We start from the raw sequence: 17,422 nt of genomic DNA, 5'->3' as shown, positions 1-17,422 counted from the left end.
TTGTCCTCCAAGAGATAAATGATGAAAATGCCTCTAGAGGTTATAAGGAACCTAAAACATGGTACTATTTTTTAAAGTCAATGTTATGTCATTTTCTTGATTTTGTAGATCGCTTAAAACCTTCGTGGTAAAAGGTGTCAGCTGTCTTAATAAGTTGTTAGCTGTCAGATCTACTTCTAGCACTGTTTCAGCACAGTCATCCAGCCTCAAGCTACTTTCTTTGATGTCTGAAGAAGAGTTTTTTCAGCAGTTAGAGCACTGTCATATTTTTCTGTCCCTTTGGGTGGCTTTCCAACCATAATTTGCCAGTCCCCAAGGAAGCCTGTGGGAGGGTGTTAGGAAGAGGGGGTCTCTGAGGTCTCTGCTCAAGCCCCTGCTGATTACGGCAGGGTGGGCTTCAGATGGTGGCTCTGGTGGCCATCCCACTGGCATTCATCCAGCAGCAGGGTCAAAATGTAGAGCAGCAGATGAAAACTTTGGGTGAGCACTTCCCAAAGGGGAGTCCTCTTCCTGTCTACCAGTGTGTGGGTGACCTGCCTTTGGGGCTCACTTTCTGCAGGAATTGGCTACGCCTCACAGGTCATCGTTGTACTTCTGAACTTCTACTACATCGTTGTTCTGGCCTGGGCCTTGTTTTATCTCTTCAGTTCATTCACCATTGACCTCCCTTGGGGCAGCTGTGACCACGAGTGGAACACAGGTGGGTGCTGAGCCCTCTCCCAATCCTCCACCAGCTCCTGGCTGAGGGAAACCTGCTGCTGACCAGGGCCAAACCTCAAGAAGCGTGGCTTGCCCCTGCTTGGGTGGTACTGTTGGTCATGGGGGTTGGGAGTCTTGGGTCACTGCAGTGATCCTGGTGCTTTTGGGGAAGCAGCTTGGTTGATCTGGGTCTTTGCTAGAGAGCACCAGTGCTGGCACTGCCCAACCACTTGCAGCACCTGGCTAGGACCGTGCAGTGGTGGCCTCTCTGGTGGTTCCTGCTCTGGGCTTCAGCCACCATGGGCACTTTTCTTCTTGGCATCTTCCAGTCATCCTGGGCTGTCTGTCAGCCATAGACCCAGTGCTGGTCAGGAATGCTCACCACGCCCACTGGAAGGAAAGGATTAAATGCCATCATCTTAATTGTCACATGTTTCTTGCCAATTTTACCCTAGAGGGGACTGCTTTTGTGCATTTTTGGGTCTATATGAAATCAATGTCAATGAGAGTTGACACTGTGGATATAAAGGGAGGGATTTTTTGGATCCTTCAGTATTCCAACTGCTGCTGCTTATGTTCCCTTTCTCCCTGGGCCTCTCCCACAGGGAACTGCATGGAACTCCAGAAGGCAAACTCGACGCTCAATGTGACCAATGAAAATGCCACCTCCCCTGTCATCGAGTTCTGGGAGTAAGTAAAGGACAGGCCTATACCTTACTTTCCTCTGGGACATAACTTCCCTGAGCAAGGAACAAACCCTGCAGCATCACTTCCTATTAACCCATGCTTGCCAGAAGAAGACACAAGGGAGGAAGCTGGGCAGGTCGGGGTGAAGGCTCTCAGGGATGGCACTGTCAGCCAGGGTAATTTCGCTGGGCTTGTGGTGTCTGGAGCTGTACTGGTGTGCCTTGGAGACATCTGTCTTTGTCCTTCTCTGATGTTGCATTTCTGTCCCTCTGGAACTTTTGGGTGTCTGTCTCACTGACCTCAGTAGTGGCTAGCTGACTGTGCAAGACCTTACCTCACCGATGCTTTGCCTCCTCTGGTCCTTGATGTTTCATTTATTGTTATTTTCTCCCTTATTCCATTCTTCTGTTGAACTCTTCTTTTCTCCATTTGTGTTGCTCCTCTCCCTGCCTTCTCACTTGCTCTTCACTGCCAGCAGAGAACTTCCTTACACAGTTGTTTCCTCCTGCAATGCAGGTGAATTGGCTGCATGTTCCCCATCCTGAAGGTTTGGCTCAGATTTACCCAGGGTGCAAATCTCAATAAAATTGCTAGCACTCCCTCAGGGTATAGTGTCCATTACCCAATGGTTTGGATTACAGTTTATATATCTGCTGGATTATTCATCGCTCATGTTCTGTTTGGAGAAGTCTGACCCATGCAGTCATTGACCTGACTGGTGGCTGCATCCCGTGTAACTGTGCCCAGGACACTGGTGCCAAGACTATAAGTGGGCATGGGGTAAAATCTGTGATGATCCACAAAGCCACAGCTCTATGATGGGTTTTTGTCTGTGTGTTTTGTGAGCTGTGTGTGTTTAGCTGTTGAAGAAGAGGCCTTGAAGCCCTGTGGTGTACCGTAAGAGTTCATGCTGGTAATGCAGTCGGTGATCTTTCCTTTGAATCCATGCTACTGTGTGATACCAGCATGTTCCTGGAAGGCTCTGGCATGGTGGATGAGGACTTCTGTACGTGTGCTAGTCTTCAAATTAAAAGTAGAAAAATAAGGGATGTTTTTACTTTACAGTAGCTAATATGCAAGCTATTTTGAGGGAAGAAGTTCACCAAAATTGAAATGAAGTGCTGGAATCAGCTTATTTCAGAGTGAAATTAGCTCCCTCACTTTCATTGTTTTCTCCCCTTGTGTGAATTACCCTGAGGAACAGAATAGCTGTATTTCTGACTTGAAGGCATAGGCCTGTTGTCTTGGGATCTCTGATGATCTTCAGCATCTCCTGGGAGAACAGGCACAATGAAGTACTGAGCTCTGGCCAACAGACTGTGCAAATGGCCCCTCTGCTGACACTCTGAATTCTCCTTGTGTGTGTGGATGGATGGAGGGCTCTGCCCCTGCTGCCAGGTGCTGTCAGTGCATAGAGCACATAGCACCTCTGGACTATCCCTGGCTCAGCATAGGGATGCTAGTTTAAAATTTCAAAGTTTTTTATGCTTTCTCTGTCTTCTCTGTGCTCCCTGAGCCTGCATTCTCCCTCTGCCTGCTGCTCATGTGTGATTAGATGGTGACCTGCTGGTCTTAGGCTGCTTTTCATGAGGCTGACTGCTGGAAATGCTGTGACCATCCCTAGTGTTACAGGTGAAACGGCACCTGGGACTGGAAATTTCCACTGTCCATTGCTTCCAATAAAGCATCTGTTCCTGCCCTCCCTGGGCGGGGAGGTAGGAGGTCACTATTTTCCTGAGAAGCACTGACCTGCCAGAGGGCTGGTGGCACCCTTCCGAGGCCTCTTCTGGATGCAGTGCAGCACCCAGGCAGTTGTGCTCTGCTGGCACCCTATCCCCACTGGTTACAGAGTCCACATCCTTAGAAGCAGGAAAAGAACAACATGATGAAACCTACCTAGTGGAGCAGAGTAATTTTTCTGACGCCCCCTCTCATCTCTCTTCATCTGGCACAAGGCTGTGGGGCAGGGAAGGAGGCAGTGTGTCTTAGACTGCTGTTCTCCAGGAGCATAACTTTTATTTGGGGATAACTGCTGTCTTTTGCAGCAGAGTGGGCATTGCTGCTAGGCTCCAGTGTAGTGCATGTCCATCTCTGCCTGTCTTAGGCTTGGGATTTTGCGACTGCACCATGGTGTTTCACACTCAGATCCATCCGTGTGGTGTAGGAGATGGAGGAGGGTGAGTCCATACTTCTGGAAGTGATGAGGAAGATTTGACATACCCATAATATGGAAAGCTGCTATATGGCCAAGGTGATACTGTAAGACCTTACCTGAACCAAAGTCCATCTAGCCCAGGATCCTATTCTCCATACTGGCTGAAAGAGGATGCCCAAGGTGGCCTCTTCTGACTGTGCAATGTGAATTATTGTGGTCTTGGTTGAGTCTTAGTCATGGTATGAGATGCTATGCTGCTCTGAGTCCAGAGGTGAAATTTGTAGCTGCTCCTAAAGGCAGAAGTAGTGTGCTATGGAGAAGGGGCTGGACAGCATTGCTTCTTGGGTGATTCTCATGAATTCTGCATGGTAAGTGCAAGGTATTGTTCACTTTGAGGTTTGAAGCATGTCAGAAATGTAGGTGAACTTTGTGTACAGGAAAAAGGTCTAGGCAGAGCATGTTCTTGCAGAGACAGACCTCTTACCCTAGAGGACAAGGCAGATGAAGGGTGGGAGGAGGACAGGAGAAGAAATGTCTTGGTCCAACATGTGTGGATCTGCCAGACTGGTAGTACTTTTAAAAGGAGAGCACTGCTTGATTCCTCTGAGGTTTGATTCCTCTTGAGCTCTTCTCTCCAGAGCCACCAGGTGCCATGGAGATGTGGTGGGATCCAGTGTGGTGTTTGGAACGTTAGTGGCCAACAGCGGTAACGCCTGGATGTTCCTTTGCTTCCCCTCAATGCAGAAGGAGAGTTCTAAAGATTTCTGATGGCATCCAACACCTGGGCAGCCTGCGCTGGGAGCTGGCTCTGTGTCTCTTGCTGGCCTGGATCATCTGTTACTTCTGCATTTGGAAAGGGGTCAAGTCTACAGGCAAGGTGAGTCCTTGGTTCAGATCGAGCCTCTTCCCTTGATCACAGCTGGAATGCTTGATCTGCTCACCTTTTGTATGTTTAGAAAGGTCCTAGGAATATCCTGGGAACCACTCCCTGAATAAGCTGACAGGAGCTTGTGGGGCTCAAATTGCAGCAGAAGTGTGAGCCAGGTTCTGTGTTTTGGGTAGGAAAGAATGGGAGTACTGAGATGTCTCAGAGCATTAACTTCTAAGATGTATATCCCCATCTGGTCCCTCTGCATCCACAGGCCCAGGAGACCCTGCAGTCTTCTTATTTATGGGATGGTTGTGTGCTCCCTTCCCTCCCACCACAGTGTGAGCAAGCAGCATGTTTTTGCCTCTGCTGGCAAGTGCAGCTAGAAAATCTTCAAAGTCATTAGATAGCAAGGAAGATAACTGTGATGGCCTCAATGCTCTCTGCCTCATTGCCATGGGGATCTATTTTTTTTCATTTTGTTCGTCTTAACTCTTCCTACAGTTGTGCTTATTCTCCAGCAGTAAAGGTGTTTGTTCATTTGTTTGTTTTCCCCACACTGGTCACCACAGATGTATTTCTTTGAATGCTTCTGGGAAAGGTTGATGTGACTATCCAGCTCCATCTCATGCTCCCTCTTTGCAGAGCGTGCCACTGTCATTTGCACTGACCCCTTAACTTAGTTTCTGCTACTGCCTCCTAACCCATTCCCAACCAGCTTTGTCTGGAACCAGCAAGAACAGATGGAAATGAAAAGGTTTTGTATGTTATTGAAATGGTGTTTTCTCAGCATGCTTTGAAAGAGACATCGTGTGTGATGAGGTGTAAACTTCAGCTGCATTCATTTCCATCAAGTTGATGGTATGGATGTTAGCAGTTTCTCCTGCTTCCAGAACGGTCTGGGATTATGAAACATGATGGGGAAATCAAGCAGCTTGAAAAGATGATGTTTTCTGGTTTCTATGGAGTAAAATTAGAAGAAAAGAGCAACTGCTTGCTGTAGTGGTCTGGTTAAAGTAAGCAGAGGCAGCATAATAACAGTGAGTATGATACTAAGATACAGCAAACATAGTGTAGGAAGTGCTGAGAACAAACCCAGTCTATTTTAGATACAAGTTCTAAGTTAAATGCAAGTGCTTTTCAGCAAAAAGGACTAGTGACGATGACATCTTCCTGAAAACAGAAACCTTCTTTCAGTAAAGCAACAGTGTCCATAAGTTTATCAAGCCTCCACATGTTGAATAAACCAACTGAATTGATGGCTGTGGGAATACAGTCCCATTGGGGAAGAGATATGCCTTAGTCCTGGGGATTTGCCTGTGGAGGGACAAACACCATGAGCTGAAATCACCTGGTTCAGAATAGCAAGAACAGTTTGCATCCTGCAACATGAGGACTGCTCATCCCTGAGGATCGCTCACAGATGCAGGAGCTTGTCACAGATGGAACCACTTTGCCGAGGCATGTGGATCAGATTCAAAAGTAAAACCCTGGATGTTGTTGACCAGCATGTGACAGAACGATCACACTGATCCCGGCAAGGTTCCTAGGGATGTAGTTAGTGCTAACAATGCCCAAGAAATAAAAAAGTTGGGTCTCAGCCAAGCATTGAGTAATATCTCATTGGACCCAGATGTTCCTGTTGCTAGATAGAAGTTTGGCACACTTAATCCAGCAAAACTTTCTCCAAACTCCGGCCTCTGCTCTCAGTGCAGATGTGAGTGTCTGCTGAGTGAAAAGCTTAACATGCTAGTTCATGCACACTGTAAAACAAATAGAACATTAACAAAATGTGAATCCAAATAATCTGCCAGGCAACCAGCACCAGTTCATGTTTTGAGCTCCTAAAACTGATGTTATTTAGAGATCCAGCTGAGAATGTGCAACCTGGCATCCTGGAAGAATGTGCAGTAAGGTTCAGAGGCAATGGGTTGTTTTTGTGATTTTTATTTTTAATCTTGCTTTCATGAGCTGAGAAATATTAGACTTGCTTCCTGTCATTTTATGAAAAAAGAATTTGGTTGTGTGGTAAATACAGGGATGATTGTTCAACTCGTAGGACTTGCAGATTTATTAACTGTCACTGAAATGCTCTAAGTCAGAGACTCCTTGAAAATTTGAGAATTAAATGAATGATGGTGTTTGCCTGTCCTAAAGAATGCTGGCCGTGGGTTCCTTCAGTGTTCAGGATGCAGATTCAGAGGGACAGGTATGGATCTGCTCGTACAGACGTCTCAGTCAATCATGAGCCCCAGCAAGACTGCTGTGATATATAGAACAGGGCACATGAAATGCACAGAAAACCTGGAGCCATGGGCAGAGGTGATCACCTAGTAGTGCATTTTTTCACAGATGGAATATCACTCGAAGACTTCTGTTCTTCTGCGTTACAAAACTGAATCACCAAAGAGTGTATATATTGACTCAAAGGAGGACTTGCAGTGCCAGGTGCTTTGGATGTTGCTTTATTCAGATGGAGTATATCAAGGTGGATCCAGAGGAAATCTTTTTGAATCATTACTCAGATCATAAGGATTATCCAGGGGCAGAGCGAAAGTGATCATACTGTACAGGGAAATTGTATGCTTGTTCTTAGTAAGATCTCCTCTAATGCAGAAATTGCTATAGCTGTGGCAGAGCCTGTGACCCTGCTCAGGGATGGTGGGCTTTAGGTGGATTTTGTGTCAATTCATTTTGCATGGATGGGCAGGCATGAGAAGTAGATAATTTCACATCATTACATATTGCGGTTCCTCCAGAGATGAGCTTTAGTTCTCTGGTGCGTAACTGCCCAAGCTGAGAAGAGAGCCATAGGGTAGCACTCAGGTGAAGCGTGCTGATGTGAATCCTCACTCAGGACATCCACACAGGAAAAACCCCAAGGAGCAACATTCCTTTTTTGGCCTAGCGTGATAGAACAGACTGAACAACTTTTTTCAAGGTGGTCAGTAAGTCTTGAAGGTGTTGCAGCAATACGAAGGGATTAATGACACTGCTTGAAATTGCTGGGAAGGCTGCATCAGCCCTTGATGTTGGGTTGCTTGTGTGGAAAACACAGACCACAGCGTGTTATTGTTGCAGGATGCTACAGCAATTAGCCTGAACAGTGCTGAAAGTACCCCAGTAATTCCCAAACTGAATGTTATATTTACCAGACATGGAGTCCCTGAAAGGATTTGCAGATATTGGCTTGCAGTGTTCCCTCAAGGGACATGGTTCCTTTGCTAGAAGAAGGGATTTCAACCCTACCTGAGTAACTCTGTGTTGCTCATGGGGCTAGGGGTGTAAAAAGCAAGAGTCTAAAGGTCCTGTTTGGGTCTGAGTCCTTGGTGGCAAGTCTGAGACATGCTGCCCTGCTCTGCCTCTGAGACATGCTGCTCTGCTCTCCATGTTGGGTATCTGGACAAGGGTCAGCCAGAGGCAGCGGCTGCAAGTTGCTGCAGTGGGGAGCGGTGGGCACAAGCCCTTTGTCAGTGTCTGCCCTAATGGTGGAGCCCCAGTGTTGTCCTTGCTGGACCTGTGGCAGCAATCACATTTCAGGGTGTATCTATCTCTTATCTGCACACGTCTTCACCTTTGCCACTAAGTGTTGAAGAGAAGAGACTTTCTGTGCGCAACTCGGGCCTCTGTCGAGGATAGGATTGTGCAGATGGGTACTGGGGGCAGCTCCTTCACTGTTGCATGTGGATATTGCACTGCTGGCTTCAGCAGGGTTACTCTGACTCCAACCTGGTGACAGCCTGGCTTGGGGTCTTGATCACTTCTAGGACCAGAAAGGTTTGTCTGGCTCCAGACATGCTGTGGCATGTCACAAGTTTCCTGAGCACACATTAAAATTCCTTTCTTTCTGCTGCAGATGACAGCAAGGTGCTTGGGGAGGCAGCCTGACCCATCTGCTGCCACTGCCCCTGTCCCTCAGCCCGGGGGTCGGTGCTGTGCTGCCGGCCAGTGCTGCACACTCTGGCCCCTACTGCTCGCTCATGCTTGAACTTCATCCTCCTCACAGGTGGTGTATTTCACAGCCACGTTCCCATACCTCATGCTGGTTGTTCTGCTGATCAGGGGAGTCTCCCTGCCTGGAGCATCCCAGGGAATCCTGTTTTACCTTTATCCAGACCTCAGTCGCCTTGGGGACCCCCAGGTAAGGTGGAGAGGGGACTGAATGGCTGAGCTGTGCTTGCTTGGATGCCTGTGGCTGTCCTCTCTCTCTCCTTTTCCTTTTCTCACTCTCTTTCTTCCAATTTCTTCTTCCTCTCACCTCTTTTTCCCTTCGTGGGCATAAGTCAGGACTGTCATATTGATGTATACTCTGACAGTCCCCACACTGTCTTGTCCTCAGCTTTCACCTGTCCTGTTACTGTATTTTCTATTCTGAGTTTGGTCTGAATTGCCCAGGGATATGGGCAGTGGGATTTACCCTTCATCACAAGTGGTGTCAGCTGGACCCCCCCCATTTCTCAGGGAGACTCCTCTGCTGCGGAGGCAGCCAGTGCATGGGGTGCTGCTCTGCGCCGTGTTGGCAGCTCGCAGGGACGAGCCAGGCTCCTGGCATGGTTGCTCCAGCTTCTCTGGGAAGAATGTTGGGAGCATGGATGGTGGAGCCACGGCACACTGCAGCACCTCACCAGGACCCAGCTGCCCTCCTCGCCTTCCCGTCCCCAGTGAGAAATTCCTGCCTGTCTGACAGGAGGGTCAGCGCCCAACTGCTACTTTTAATCTCTTTGGGACAAGTTCTTCCACGTTAAATCCTGGCTCCAGCTGAGCTGCTGTACCAGCCTTTGTGTGAAGGTGTTTCCAAAGTAGATTAAAGGGTCCCTGCCTGGAAAATAGGCCAGCAAAACCCTTCGTAACCCCATTAACTCTTCCTGCTCTAGGCCCAGTGCTGCCTTGGTTATTAATTTTGCAAATGGGGGCATAATTGCTGGGGGAGGAATGGCTCCAGCTGATCCTGTTCTCCCTGACGGAGAAGAGAGGACCTTATGGGAGGGGGGTAGCAGTGTGTCCAGGGCTGCTAGGTGGCATCCCCAGGTCCCACCTATGCCACTGGTGCTGTGTGGCTCTGTGCAAGTCAGTTTGACTTACGGCTTCTGAGCTGGGGAGCTAAACACGAACATTCAGTTTCCAGCTTCAGACAGTCTAGTTTTTATTACGGGAAGGACTCTAAGTTCCTGCTCAGCTTTCTCAGACTTGCTCTCTGGTCAAGGCTGTGCCTGGGCAAGAAGTGAAAAGCCCCATTTAAAGTGCTGGCTGCTTTCCTGCACTCTCGGTTTGCCTATGGACAGGAGGTGGATAGGACAGCTGCTCCTCGGTGTGGAAGTGCAGCAAGGCTTGGAAGGGGGTGAGGACAGGCCTGTGTTTGCAGTGTTTGTGGCTCCATTTGTGCCAATGATCTGTGAGAGACCTCTGAAGTGAAATAACACATTCAAAGGGTGCTCATTCACTTACAAAAAGTCCTGTTGCTACTGTGGCTGTGTCGCCCAGGGGACTGAATTAAACCACTTCAGGCGTAGCATGGTTTTGCTGGTACTAGCTGGGTCCTCATTAGGTCTGTCCTGGCAAACTTTTCCAATTACAGCCTGAGCTTTAGAAGCACAGCTTCCTCCCAGTCTGGAAAATACTAATGCGCTGGTGGAAAGGCAAAGTAACCCTTCAGAGTAAGGGGATGGCTTATCCTCCATGGTGGGAGGAAAATTCGCTCCTACCTTCCTGCCTCCATCATTCCCTGATGAACGCTTCAAGTCTGTGGGAGAAAAGCAGCAGCTGGTAGCAGCAGCTGCCTTCCTCCAGCATACTTTAGCCATCCTACCAAACCAAGCAGCAGGGATCCAGGTTTCTGTTGTACTTACCCATCAGAGAGGGAAGGAAAGGGTTAGTGCCCCAAGCCTCAACACTTGCCAGCTGTGCCCCCCCTCTCTCTGTGCAGGGACAGCGTGAGTCCTGCCAGCCCATCGAGGCCAAGTCGATTACAATTGATTTGCACTCAGAGGATGGTGAGCTGTGATTGTTTACCTGCAATCCTGCACTGCCCGGAAAAATGGAAGATTCTTTAGCGTCTGGGAAGGGATTCTGGAAATTAAAAAAAGAATTAAAAATACCTGCTGCAATCTGAGCCTTATGATAAGACATCTCAAAGGGAGGTTTAAGCAAAGGGCAAACAACATACAAGGGGACAAAATCAAAACTCATTTGAAGTATATGAAAAACTAGGTGAAAAGAGGGGATGAATTATTTAGCAGATTCTACCAGGGGAGCAGCAGCAGCCGAGATGTGATTAGGTGTCAGAATATCAGACTGGTGTGTGGAAATCATTGCTTTTCACCTGCCTGATGACCTTGGACAGAACTGGGAAACCCTGCCTACGAGAGCTCAGGCTAGCTGATTGATTATGGTCTCTTCTGGCTGTGATGTCTGCAGTGCCCTAAATCTTCCTGCACCTTCATTTTCCAAATCTATGAAATGTTTATAATCAAAGTGTTAAATAAAATGCATTTGATAGGTAGGTCAGACTATACAGAGAAACTGCCAAACTAAAGTTTAGAATAATGAAGTCTGGTTCTGCTCATACACAAGCAGATAACAGCAAACCCACCCAAGAGATAATCCATTTTATACTTTATGCCCTCAAACTAAGAAATCCAAAAAACAATCCCATAGTTTGTTTTTTATTTGGATAATATTTAGTGTTATAATATCAGCATTTCTAGGCCATTTTTTTCCCTTCTCCTTGACTACATTTTCTGTGCTTCATGAGGGTCCTACTTATTTCATGGTGCAGATTGTGTTTTAACTGAAAGGGGGTCTCGGGGCTGTTCACCATTTCCACTTTCCATCACTCTGACCTTTACAATTACTTTTGTGGCAATTTTATCAATTGTTTATTCCACTAGATAATGCTGGGAATTTATGGATATGGTTAGGAGAAGGATGCACAGTGTGACCAGGAACAGGAAGCTGAAATGAGAGAAATTCAGAGCAGAAATAAGGTTTAAGTGTGGGGAACTTGTCATTAGAAGAACTTTTCTCGGGCCCTGGCAGGCTCTTCATCGCTTGATGCTTTCCTACTATGACCAGGGACCATTTTAATAGACAGATTCAAAGAGAGTTCTGATGAGCTTGGTGCAGAAAGTGCCGGCTGTGTGTTTGGGTTTGCTTTAAAAAGAAGATACGTAATGGTTTCCTTCCACTCTGGTATCAAGTCTCAATCAATTTTAGCTAAATTTTGCTAGATTCAATGAGTGAAAGTGGAGGAGGAGTTAAATGCAGCAGCCTCTGCGCATATCTCCCTCTGGAAAAGCAGCAAATGTTTCTGCAAACCTCTCTCCCTTGCTTTCCTCTTGAAATTTACGGAAAACACACCACCTTGCTGTATGTGTTTGTACTTCATCCAGTCTTTATGTAAAGGCAGAATTTTCTTCAATGGGCCCAGCCTTGCTGAAGGCCCTGGTGGGTTCTGTGCCCCTGGTCTTAGGGCAGGGAAGCACCATCAGTGTCCCAGACACCTGACCCTGCACAGCACCATGCTGAGGTGCCCTGACTTGCTCTGCACAGCTAAATTCAGAGCATTTACCTTCATCCCACCCCTGCTTCTCGTTGTCTCCCTCTCTTATCTGCATGGCTTTTCAAATAACTTTGCCTACATCCTTCTCATTTTCTTTCACCCATTTCCCCGGTGGTTGCTTTTTGGAGCACCATTTGTCCCTGCAGAACCCGCACAGGTTCCTGCTTACTGATGGATGGATGTGGCAGGAAGGGGAGGCAAGAGATACAGATGTCCCCAGCTCTTTGGGGGGCTGCCTGCTGTGGCTGTGACCGGAGATGGAGGCTGCTGAGGTCCAGCTCATGGTTTGTGCCAAAGGAACTCCTACTGCCAAGGCTGTGCTGAGGATAAGCCCTTTGGGCCACCTCAGGGAGGATGGGAGATGTGTGCATCTTGCAGGGCTGTGACCTGTTGGGTTAACCATGGGCCTCAATAGCCGTGCTGGGGAAGAGCCCCTGGACCCTCTCCAAATTCAAGCCCCTCCTGCTGCTCCTCCATGGCCAGCGAGAGCTGCTGCTTCCCAGCAAGAGGGGAGGGCAACTGTGGGCCTGCTAAATATTATTTGTTCCCCTTATTTATTTTTTTACCAGCAAGCCTTTAGCTTGACCCTATGCGCTCAGTTTGTGCTGTTGCTGGCCCCCCACTTTCCCTTTCTGAAGACAAGCATGTTTGTTTTCATGATGGAGGGCGACCCGCTGGGTTTGTGCGTGGCTGTGTGCACTGGTGGAGCTGCAGCCATCACCCTGTGCTTGCTCCCCCATCGCAGCCTCACACCCTGGCCCAGGACGCTGTGTCCCCCAGCCCTGGCAGAGGGTCTGTGGAGGGCCTGCAAGCCCAGGCACCACTGCTGGCCTTGCCTCCGGGGCAGAGGGCAGGTACTGGGCAGGATGGAGGGAGTGCTGGCAGCTCCTGCACATGTTGGAGGGTCTCGGGGCTGCTGTCCTCTCCTCCACCTTGCCAGAGTAGTTGCGTCCACATAGGGTGAATCACAGCTGTATTTAACTTTGAGGGGCTTCCTCCTCCTCCTTCTTCCTCGACTCTCACCAGCCCTGCTGGTGTGGGATGCAGGTGGCTGGCCAGCTACAGCCACACAGCCCTGCTGAGTGTGATCTCAGCGCTGACATGGCAAGAAGGAAAAAAAGCTGTCTTTCTGTCCACTTGCAAGCAGCTGGGCAAGGAGGACCACAAAGCCCAGCTTCCTGGGCAGCAAGGACTATCCTTCAGAGCATCCTTCACCCCTCCACACCACCCTGGGGTGGGCAGCTGTGCTCTTTGGGATGAACCAGAAACTTGTTTGCTTTCTTGTGGTGTTTAAAGAAACCCCAGCACAGGGCAGGCCCCCCTGGGTGTAAAACATCCCTGTAGGTTTGAAGGTGCACTGAGATGTGTGGGTTACATGAGGTCAGTGCTCACTGGTGGGGTATTGTGGGGGCCTTCAGTGCAGTTACAAGGAGGATAACTGTGGAACAAAGACCCTATCTTTGATTCCTAAGGAGCTCAATCACAGAATCACAGAATGGTTGGGGTTGGAAGGGACTTCTGAGATCATCTAGTCCAACCCACCTGCTAAAGCAGGTTCACCCAGAGCAGATCACGCAGGAATGTATCCAGGTGGGATTTGAGTGTCTCCAGAGAAAAAGACTCCACAACCTCTCTGGGCAGCCTGTTCCAGTCACCCTCAAAGTAAATAAATTTCTCCTCATATTCAGATGGAACCTCCTGTGCTTCAGTCTGTGCCCATTGCCCCTCATCCTGTCATTGGGCACCACTGAGAAGCGTCTGGTCCCATCCTCTTGACACTCACCTTTGAGATATTTATAACATTGATGAGATCCCCTCTCAGCCTTCTCTTCTCCAGGCTGAACAGCCTCAGATCTTGCGGTCTCTCCTCATAAGAAAGATGCTCCAGACCCCTAATCATCTTCATAGCCCTTTGCTGGACTCCCTCCAGTTATTCCTTCTTCTTCTTAAACTGGAAAGCTGCTGGGGCTTGGAGCTGGGAGCATGATGCTTGGCTGAGCATAAGGCAGGCAGAAGGAACAAGGAATGCTTTATGGAAACATCAGTGGCTCGTTCCCACCCTCCTGGGGTGAATGGGGATGAAGGAAAGCATTGGCCTGGGCTGTGCAGCATGGTGGTGGGCTCTTTGCAGCCGGGCCCCAGGGCTGCACAGCCCTGTGCTGTTGCAGTGCTGCAGGACATGGACTGGGTCTTTGGGCTGGGGCCTGTTGGCTGGTCCTGAATGAAGGGGGAAGGCAATAATTTGTAAATGGTGCCCTAGGTGTCTTGAGGTGAAGTCTTAGGAATCAGAATCTTTGCTTTTAAGGCTGGGCTGAAGTGATGTGTTTGCATGGTGCAGCGGGTGGCTGGTGGGTAGTGCCAGTGCTGTCGGCTGAGCTGTGATGCCAGGTGTGAAAGAAATGCTGGTTGAAATGCAGCTGAAGACTTGGGTGGTTTTTGCTCTCTGCTCTGCATTATGCCAAGAGTGACCCTCCACGCAGCATGTACTCACTCCGTGCTATATCATCTCTGCTTGCTGATGGGGACCGTTCAGCACTTCTCAGCGTGGCACCTGTATTTGATGTATGAGATGCACTGGGGTTCGATAACATTTTGCTCAAAAACAGTCTTTACTGTTATTTGTAAGTGCTTTTAGATCTTCCTAAGGAAGGATCAGTTTTAGTACAGGGAGATATTAAATGCCAGTACACGTAATAAAGTGAATATTGCTGAGAAAATTAAGGGGTGAAGGAATACCTCCTCTTGCAGGTTATAACCATCTTGGATAACTGCAGCTCAGGTGTGAAGACTTTCCTAAAAACAGAGAGTAGGAGTTTATTACAAACTGGAGTAAACAACATGTTCAAGGAAATTGAATTATGAATTAAATAAAGCAGATGGTTTATTTAAACTGCAGACAGTAATTGAATCAGAATACCCATGCTGCCAATGTGCCAGCGAAATATGAGGAGCAGGGGCCAGAGAACAGCAATGTGCTCCTACCTGCAGGGGAAAGAGAGCCCTGCCTGACCCCAGCGAGCACCTTTAGTCAAAGTGGAAGTATTAAAATAATGAGGGGCTGTTGATCAGCAACACAGGAGGGAAAGAGGGATCCTGGTAGAGGTGAAAAAAAACATTTCTCTGAGTCACTGCAGCGAGAGAAATGAGCACAGGCAGCGAGTTGGGAAGAGAAGCTGTGGGTTGCTATTTTCTGAAGAGCGTGGTCTGTGCAGCCCCCATGAGCCCATGGCACTGTGTGGGCAGCTGTGCTTCTCATGAGGGGCTTGAGGAGGAGGCTGGGACAGGGGTGGGCTGAGGTCCCTTCTGACCCCAGTGATCCTGCAGCCCTGGGACTTGCTGCTGCTGCTCGGCTCCATCACTAGCGGGTCAGGGCTGCCCACAGCACCAGTCTTGTTGCAGTCCCTCCTCATTTGGGAACTGCCAGAGGTCTGGGAAGGACACAGATGGGGTTTGGTCTTTGCCCTAAGAGCAGCAGTAACCTTTTAAAGTGGGAAATAAAAGTGCATGCAGCCTGAACTGGTGCTCACAATCATGCTGACTGAGCAGGATCATAAACTCTGCAAGCTAGGTTTAGCTTTATTTACACTGCTTCAGCCACAGGCTGACTTGCTTCAAATGGGAGCATATGTAAAGGCCAGTCCTGTAGTCCCTAAAGACATTGGGGCTGGGCTTCCACAGCCTGCACCCCATGGGTGTTGTGTTGGGCAGACAGGAAGCCTGTGTGCCCCATGCTCATCTCTGATGCACAGTCAAGGGTATTGCTGAATTTTAGAAATGAGCCAGTTCATGAACCACGGAGCTAATGAAGCTTGGTGTCTTGATACTTGGCTTCTACCACAGCTGGTAAAGCGTCAGTTCTTTTCCTACCCTTGGGATATTTCCCATGCCTCCTGCCTCCTCCCATGCCTCCTGTGATTTATCTGATATGTAACACTGGTTGACTCCTCCTCTCTGTAGCTTTCTGCTCAGTAGCAACGCTGAGTTCCTGTCTTTTTCCTGTTCCCTGGCTGATGTGAAGTTCATAGGTAGTTGATATCTTTGAAGTTTCTATGAACTGTTAAATCTGGTTGAAACTTGTCAGCTGGATCCAAAGTTATGGCAAGTGTGGCGTAGGCAGTTTGCAGACTTGTGATTTTGACAAACTGAACTACAAGGGCTCCAAAAGCCTCAGAGGGTGGGATTCTAGCAATGAACAGTAAAACAAAAAGCAAGCCTACTAAAGTTTCCACCTGGATCTGTGCAAAGATGCTTTAATTATGGATGCAGAGATGTTGGCTGGTCCAGCTCACCTCAGTGTCTGGCTGTGCCAAAAGAACAACTGAAAAGTGGAGGCTGTGCCCTGACTGCCCACAAGCACAGTGAGGCTTTAAGAATCAATTATAAAAATGGCTTTGATTTCCTCCAGTCTTTTTGAAATGCAAAACTGAACTCTTGCTCTCTAAACCTGCCTACCCACTCCACTCCTCTAAAAAAGAGTAAAATAAACCCAGGTTAATTACTTTTTCAATTTCTCAGTGCCCAGAGCTAGCTACCCCAGTCCTACCTCATTGTCTGTCCATTTCCATGCTACAAAACAGATCTTTGATCTGACTCCCTGGCAAGATAGTCAGGGAGAGCAGTTTCACCAAATCTAGCTCTAACAGGGCTTTGCTTTCTCTCCCCATGGACCGTGCTGCTGGGTCTTACAGCAGTGGGCAGGGAGAGCATTTGTTCTGTGCAGCTGTCCCTTAATCTGAAACAGAGTTTTTTCCAGAAAATCAGAGCTAATGGGTTCATAACATCCCTTCATAAGTCACATCAGCCTGGGAAGGAGAGGAGGTAAAGACTAAAGAAAACCTTTCACCACACAGTTGCTTTTTGGCCAGTATGGAAGAGGAAAGGCAGAAATGTGCATTGGTGAGGATGGCCTGAGGAACAGGGGTAGTTGGGTGGGTGCTGCCCAGCTGACCATTGGCTCAGGACATGAGGTCTTGCCTGACAGGTACAGGTGTGATTCGGAGTCATCAGAACTGCTGTGGCACTTTCCATTGAATTCTGTTCTTCTCAGAGGGGATCCTGGGGCAAGGGTGGTGTTTGAGGGCTTACCAACACTACTACTCTGGGGAAGGAGAGTATAGCCAAATGAAGACTTCTCTCATTGAAATTGTCCCAGTAATGCTTTGCTTCTGCTTTTCTTTCCCGACTAGCTTCTCTTTTGTCTCTAGAATGTGGCTGCCCTTCAGCATTGGTTGAATGACTGTGTTATCTCTGTTTTATAGACCCCTTACGAGGAAAGATCTCAGAATACAGCGGGTTTAATTAATAATCTTTGTCATTGCTTCATTCCTTACTGTTGGTTCCTGCTTTTGCTGTTCTCTGCAAAAGGTGGTGGTTGCATTGGTGACTGAACACAGCTAGGCTTTCAGATAAAATTTGGCATTGACAAATGTCAGCCTCGGAGCACTGGTTCATGTTA

At 48.3% G+C, this 17,422-nt stretch overlaps 1 protein-coding gene across 6 annotated transcripts in view; it reads left to right on the top strand.

Moving 5' to 3' along the window:
- LOC102097452 (sodium- and chloride-dependent GABA transporter 2) overlaps positions 1–17,422 on the top strand; it is a 41,156-nt gene that overhangs the window by 15,234 nt on the left and 8,500 nt on the right. For all 6 annotated transcript variants that reach the window (XM_021284746.2, XM_005500313.4, XM_065035585.1 and 3 more), the window contains 4 exons: positions 560–700; positions 1,305–1,389; positions 4,286–4,418; positions 8,416–8,550. In XM_021284746.2, the coding sequence (XP_021140421.2) occupies positions 560–700; positions 1,305–1,389; positions 4,286–4,418; positions 8,416–8,550 (494 nt within the window). The remainder of the gene's footprint in view (positions 1–559; positions 701–1,304; positions 1,390–4,285; positions 4,419–8,415; positions 8,551–17,422) is intronic.

The sequence above is a fragment of the Columba livia genome, chromosome 1 (genome assembly GCF_036013475.1).
Source record: "Columba livia isolate bColLiv1 breed racing homer chromosome 1, bColLiv1.pat.W.v2, whole genome shotgun sequence".
Classification (NCBI taxonomy): Eukaryota; Metazoa; Chordata; class Aves; order Columbiformes; family Columbidae; genus Columba; species Columba livia.
Note: the sequence above shows the minus strand (reverse complement) of the source record. Positions and strands in the feature narration are given on the sequence as shown.